We start from the raw sequence: 7,387 nt of genomic DNA, 5'->3' as shown, positions 1-7,387 counted from the left end.
ATTATATTTATATATTATTATTATTTATTATTATTATTATTATTATTATTATTATTATTATTATTATTATTATTATTATTATTGACTGGGTCCAGCTCTCCACTGAAGCTTTATGTTTACACTGACTGAAACAGCCGAAGGCATTTTGTACTTTTGGAAACTTTGGTACACCCACTAGAATTTGAAGTACCATTGACAGTATATAACGTTATAATATAATAATATAATATGTGTGTTTGAACAAAGTTTGTCCACACAGCATTTGTCAAAGCAGCAATGAGGACAATTCAGAGGTCTGGTCTAAGATGGTCATGTAAAAGTTAGAGTTGCACAATTTCAGATTCAGAAAAATCTAAAGATAAGAAATTACATAAAACTAAGATATAGGATACTCTGTGACTTGACAAAAACAAATGTTCTTGTCTTTAAACCAAAACAAATCAGGTTTCTTAGACTGTATTTTTCTTTAAATAGCATCTCCTCAGGTCACACCATTACACAAAACAAAAAAATTCTGCTACTAAGGCAAGTTCTTAACTGAGTACACAGGGACCTCTGTTTCATCTAAATAAATTATGTAAAGTTATGTCATTTCTAAGCTTTGTTCTGTATGGTTTAATAATATTTTGTTCTTCAATATATTTAGATTAAACTGCAACTTGCTCCTGAAAATAAAACATGTTGACGACAATATCCATTACACAGCCACAGCTCCCACACGTCCTATTATCCACAGGTGCATTGTGAAAGAATTGTAAAATGAATTCAACTCTTCCTGCATTTTTCCAGAGTAAATGCATAAACTGCGGAGCTCCTCTGTAGCCACATTGGCTAACGTTTTCACCAGATTGTCCTCAAGATCAAAGAGCACAGGAGAAAGACCTTCAGCCCCATTGGGTTCACGGATCCTGAACAATCACGATGACATCTTTAAGCACAACATATGGTCAGTGATGTACTGTTGCAAGTCACCTGTTTGTATTTGTGCATTTTATGGAGATAGTAGGATTACAGTGTAGGTGTTTTATAGAGCCACATTAAGAGCTTTCTGATTAATTTCGAAGCGCACCAGTGGATTTATATGTTATTTGTAATTTTATTCCATTTCTGAGTGACTATAGTTGAACAGATGTATCAACAGTTGCTTTTTTAATGCTTTATATATTTTAGGGATCATATACAATGGACAGAAGAGGATAAAGAAAATGCACGACGGAAGGCAGAAGAAAATTCCTCTATACAAATTCCTTTAAGGGAACAAGGCAAGTCTCAATTCCCACCAAATATCTGAGAGTTGATTGAAGTTACATGGCAATATTAAAATAAAATATTCTTAAATCTCCTCCACACAGGTAAATTTGACACAGAGGCTCGCCAATACTGGGACAAGTTTTATGAGATGCACCAGAATAAGTTCTTTAAAGACCGAAAGTGGCTGTTTTTAGAATTCCCAGAGCTGCTTCCTTCAGGAAGAACCAAAACCACAAGCAGGTTTGTTGGAGATCAGCAGGCGGCACAACTTACTGGATCCAACACAGACGCAGAGACCGGGCACCAGCAACACAACAACCCCACACACCATCACAGGAATACAGACACCTGCAATCATCAGGAGTCCTGTCGAGGAGCAGCACTAGAAAAAGATGAAGCTGCCATACAGACTACTACTTTCCCTGGCCAGCATGCATCTTTCAGGATTTTGGAGGTTTTTAAAACAGTTCACATGTATCAATGATTTGTTTTAATATAGACTGCTGCATGTGGACCATACATAATTGTGACATAAAACGTAGTCAGCTATAAGTTGCTATACTGAATGTGTCAAATAACAGCATTTACAAATGTGCTTTTCCATGTTTCAGAAATATCAACAATATTTATTTTCTCTTTACAGGTTGGATGTGGGGTGGGTAACAGTGTTTTTCCCATCCTTAATACCATAAAGTGAGTAAAAATATTTAATATTTAATAAAATAAGTTAACCACTATGTCATTAATGTGGATCATAAGTCAATTTTAGTGCAAACTATGTTTACAGAAGCAAATAACACCCAATATTGGCCAATACAACATTGCATTATTTACCATTTAGTGTTTATTGTGCATGCACCATTACATTATCCAGGTACACATTCCCAACAAACACAAAACTGTGGCTCATCACCAATAATATGTTATCTATACATTTTGAGAGCAAGATTTATATACTATTGCATGAAAAGTGCAAATATTTCTTGTACAGTTAAAATACACATTGACTATGTTTGCTGATTTTAATGGCTCTTCAAACTGCCGCAACTGTGTGAAAAAATATTGGGCATTAATGTGTCATTACAAAATACTTCCAACATGCACAATACCAGGACCCTGAAACTGAAGCAGATACAAGGAATCCAGCCACAATTTCTTTTCCAATGTTTGTCAAAATGTCTTCTGTGGAAAAAAAGGCCTGTATGCCTCTTTACACAACGGGCTCTTGGAGGGCGGCCCTGAAATGAAAGACACCGACACTAAAATCAGTTTCTGGATAAAGACAGTAGTGAGGACGGAAAACAGGAAGCATTTTTCTCGTATTGAAATACACCTCAGGCTTTAATTCCTATGCAGTGATGGGAAAGAGTGCAGAAGTGTAACTTACAGTGAGTTTCTATTCCAGGTTTTGATGTTTTTCGGATAAGATACGAGTCTAATTTAACATCAGAAAAGTTGCCCTTTAACACTTTTCACTTCCTGTTTCCTGTCCGTTTGGTTTACGGGAGGGCAGAGATTGCATCTGTACACTTTTTTTTTGTAGATTTGTAGAATTTCTACATCACTTTGCAATTTTAAGAAAAGAAAATAATGAATATTGGTAAAGTATTGGCTTTAGTGGATAACCCTAATAAGGGCTCCATGAAAGGAAAGGGGCTTTATCACACAGTTGTACTGTTGGGGTTGTTAAATTGGCTGTTCTGTTTCATAGAGACATGGATGCATTTGTGTACTGTTGTGACTTCTCCCCATGTGCCATTCAGCTGGTGAAGGTAAGCATTGCTAATATTGCTTGCCATGAACATGCACAATATAGACTATATTGAGGTTAATAAATTTCTTCAGAGCAATACTGAATAAAATCACTTTTCATATTTGAAAACTGGCAAATGTTTTAAAATAAGTAAACCATGTAATAGACTGCTTAAATATTTAGAGAGATTACATTAACATTTGATGAAGTAAGGCATTTATTGTACAGTCGTTAATGTCAGTCTTTGAGCTTTCAAGAATAATGATTCAAATTACATTTTATAGTTCAGACCATTGTTCCCTCAAACAATGTGTGTACTTAAATGTACCAAAGGATAACTCAAACCTCTGCCTAGTAGCTCTGGAAAGAGAATCTGGTCATTTGTAGATGATATTTTTTTGCGTAAGTTTGAACATAATTTCAATGTAAATTATCTTCTTTTTTTTGTGGACTCCATTACTATATTTAAACTAATCTTCATATGTCTGAATATGCTATGCTGACATAATGGGATAGATTTCTTATCTTTAACAAGTCTTTTCTCAGTAGATAAAAACAAAAATGTTGATAGAGTGATCAGAAGGTATATACTGTATCTTTAGCACAATAACGCAACAAATATTTTATTATATTTTTTGCAACAATTAGCATTGTTCATTTGAGGAGGAAGATATTGATTTACTACATTTAAGCTCAAATATTACTATATAAAATTGCCTTGATATAGAGATGTATCCATTACCCTTGGATTAGTTGGACTTATTTGATTATTCCTTATAATATTTGATGGAAAAAATAAAAGATTTGTAATATTACTTGAACAACAGAGATTACAAACTACACCAGGCAGCTTTTCATTTATGTCATCCTGTTGTATAGTTTATTCTTTGGATTATTTATGCAGTACATTTACATTTAACCTGATTTAAGTGCAAAATTATTCTGTATATAAATTCCTTAAGCAACTTGAAAAGGGAATGCAAAGGTCAAAGTTACAGTGCCCTTGCAATATTTAAGCGATATGCAATATAAAGGGGAAGTGATGGCAAGGCAGAAAATCAGTTGTTTCAATACCAGTGAAGTTTTGAAATAATATTGAATTATATAGATGATTGCAACACAAACACTGAACAGCTTACCCAAATCTGTATCTGAGTTACCATTTGGAAATGTACTTCAGCCCTCTATGTTTTCCTCATATAGGACCATCCAGACTACGATGAGTCTGTGTGCCATGCCTTTGTCCATGACATTTGTGAGGAGCTGGCCTCCTTTCCCTTCCCTCCTCAGAGCCTGGATGTTATTCTGGCAGTCTTTGTGTTCTCCTCCATTCATCCAGACCGGTAGGTGAAGGTTACAAGACAAAGGAGAGCCCAACATAATTTCTCACCTGCCAGACCCCCTCCACATCCCCTAAAACACCTGCGACTCACCTTCACTCTCCCCAGGCTTTGTCTGAATGTCATTACAAAAACCCAAATATAAATCTTAACTGTATTATGTGACAGAGTACAATATATTGCTTGACATTGAAGGTATATAAGAATTTAAGGGATGGCAGCATGCATATTTTAGTTTTTAGGCTGTAGTATTACCTCAGCACCATAGCACTGTCTTTGGAAGACATTTCAGCTTGGAATACTTTACTTGTTTAGCTGTTTGTTTTAAAGCCTTAATGAATATATTCCCATATACTGCAGCCTATGTTTTGTCCACGGTTACTTCTTTATGATCTTCATTAGCTGCAATCCTACTGTACATTATTGTTTCACTAATTGACATTTCATTGACAGACTTCAAGGAATTGTGAACCGACTATCTAGACACCTGAAACCTGGAGGAATATTCCTCTTCCGTGATTATGGGAGACATGACTTCTCCCAACTCCGGTTTAAGAAGGGTGAGCCTCCAACTAGAAACACACACCTGAATACAGCCATTTTATCTCCTTTACCTCCTTTGTTGTATATTCTGTATATCCTTCTGTGTGTTTTTTATAATTCAGTACATTTCATTTTTAGTCATTTAATCTTTTAATCTCTCACAATCAGGACGGTGTTTATCAGAGAATTTCTACACTCGTGGAGATGGAACCTGCGTCTACTTTTTTACTAAAGGTAATTCTGAACCATGAGATCTGCATTTTCTCCCACGTGGAGTAAATAGTTGCTGACAGGACCGTAGATTGAGGACGCTGAGGTCATGTCTTTTGTACTCTCTGGGAATGTGGAGGCTTTAGGAACCTTGGGGGGAGTTTATATTGTACAGGGATGGGTATTTGTGGGTACTGGAATACGCTGACAAGGTATATTTAAGCTTCATCCCTGGTTACTGACTGTGTTAATAAATATATATATATATATATATTTTTTTTTTTTTTTTACAGAAGAGGTTCATGATTTATTTTCCAGTGCTGGACTGGAAGAAGTTCAGAATCTGGAGGACAAGCGACTCCAAGTAAACAGAGGAAAGAAAGTTTCAATGCTCCGTGTTTACATGCAGAGCAAGTACAGAAAATTATATCCACCATCTTAACACCCCACCATGAACAGCCTATTTGTGAGCAACATGCATTTTTATACTTTACTACGTATTTATTTAATGCAAACTGATTGGTGGTTTTATAATTTTTTTATATTTTTTTTTACCAAAGGTGTATGTGTACAACAACAAAACTGAATGCAATAAACTTACAAAACATGTTGTCAAACAAAGCTGTGGTGTTATCTGGTTTCATATTCTGTAGATCACTGTATTAATATCCATGGTAATCTGTGATATTTATGACAAGTCTTTAGGTCCACAGGGGAAATAAAGTGAATATGCATTAGAGTTAAAAAATAAAAAACTCTGATTTTACTCTGAGTAAAAGTAATGTTTCCTTACTTTCATGTTTAAGTTTGGCTACAAATAGGCTAAAAAAACTCAACTACAAGTACATTTTGCATTCAAAACTATACTTAAGTATAAATATGTAGTATAATAAGTATTAGTAAGTATGTAGGTCTGTGTTTTATTACTGTATATGATGACTTTGGATTAATATTACTGGTGCATTTTACTGCTGTAAAGGTTTACGATTGAGATCATTTTAACTAGTTTATATACTGTTGGGTAGTTTAATCTACAGCAACAGCAATGAAATTATATTCTAAAAGGTCATCGTATGTTTGTAATGTTGTCCTGAGAACAACGTATCCTCTTTCTAAAAAAAACTTTTAAAGAAATCTGAAAAACAGCTCATTTTACAGCTTTGTGACAATGTATTTACCAGCTAATCCAAAGAAGGTTTTTACTTATTTACTTTATCTTAAGAAGGGGGATCTCAACCCTTAGGTTGTCTAAGGAACAATTAATCATCCATTTTATCAGAAAAATTCAAATTCATAATGACAAAATTTTGAGATAAATGGTTTTCACTGGATGGGAAGGGTATATACAGGTACAAGGTACAAGTAGTTAGATAAATGTAGTGGAGTAAAAAGTACAATATTTGTCTCTGAGATATAGTGGAGTAGTATATAGTATAAAGTTGCCTAAAATGTAAATGATCAGGTAAAGTACAAGTACCTTAAATGTGCACTTAAGTACAGTACTTCAGTAAATATACTTGGTACCAGTGACCGTTTTTGAGTTTTAGAAATACTCATGACAAATTATGAGATGGTAAATCAAAAGTATGATTACAACATACATATAACAATATTATTTGATTATGTGGTTATTCATAATCCACGTATGCAGTGTATAATTTTAAAGTAGTAATCTGGATTTTGTTTTGCCCTCTAATTGGTGCAGATGCCACATGCAGCAATCACTGTCAGCCTGTAGTTGTATAAGACTGATGACTCTGTTTTGTTGTCTGTCAGATGATTTAGACAGATTTGTCCTATGAACTTTTCTTTTTACTTACATAAGAGCCTCTAAGCATGTGGTAGTGACTGTTCATGTGATCTTTAGGTGTTATCAAGGAAAAGTGTGTTAGCAAAGGTTAGTTTACAAACTCCTGAAAATTGATCCCTTCTTCTGCAGTAAGTGGTTAAGGTACAGTGGGGATGATAAGAAAAGAGAGTTATGATAAACAGTTTAGGTTGGCAGTTGAATACAAGTCTTAATCCAAAGAAATGTCTTTTAGTAAATCACATACAGATCATAATTATGATGCGTAGTGCTTAACTTTAGATATTATTTGATTATTAAATTATAGTCAGACAATCACTACATTTGGTTTTAGAAAACTACATTAAACTGTTCTCAAATGAGTGACCAACAGGTTAGTCAGTGGGACATTTTGTCAAAACATCCAAAACTATCACCAATTCACACACAAACACACTTTTATATCATGTTCATATTTTTGTTTTCATATTGTTATTTTGTTGT

At 34.3% G+C, this 7,387-nt stretch overlaps 1 protein-coding gene across 1 annotated transcript in view; it reads left to right on the top strand.

Annotated features, from left to right (window-relative positions):
* The window catches only part of mettl8 (methyltransferase like 8), a 6,462-nt gene extending 750 nt beyond the window's left edge, over positions 1–5,712 (top strand). Inside the window, exons 2-10 of the mRNA XM_035676152.1 lie at positions 790–946; positions 1,171–1,262; positions 1,353–1,705; positions 1,895–1,944; positions 2,963–3,023; positions 4,208–4,347; positions 4,798–4,904; positions 5,056–5,121; positions 5,391–5,712. Of these exons, the coding sequence (XP_035532045.1) occupies positions 795–946; positions 1,171–1,262; positions 1,353–1,705; positions 1,895–1,944; positions 2,963–3,023; positions 4,208–4,347; positions 4,798–4,904; positions 5,056–5,121; positions 5,391–5,539 (1,170 nt within the window). The 5' untranslated portion in view covers positions 790–794 and the 3' untranslated portion in view covers positions 5,540–5,712. The remainder of the gene's footprint in view (positions 1–789; positions 947–1,170; positions 1,263–1,352; positions 1,706–1,894; positions 1,945–2,962; positions 3,024–4,207; positions 4,348–4,797; positions 4,905–5,055; positions 5,122–5,390) is intronic.
* The last annotated feature ends 1,675 nt before the right edge of the window (positions 5,713–7,387 follow it).

The sequence above is a fragment of the Morone saxatilis genome, unplaced genomic scaffold (assembly GCF_004916995.1).
Source record: "Morone saxatilis isolate NCDOM2014 unplaced genomic scaffold, NCSU_SB_2.0 Contig5, whole genome shotgun sequence".
Lineage (NCBI taxonomy): Eukaryota > Metazoa > Chordata > Actinopteri > Moronidae > Morone > Morone saxatilis.
The sequence above is the reverse complement of the archived record's forward strand: the minus strand, read 5'-3'. Positions and strand labels throughout refer to the sequence as shown.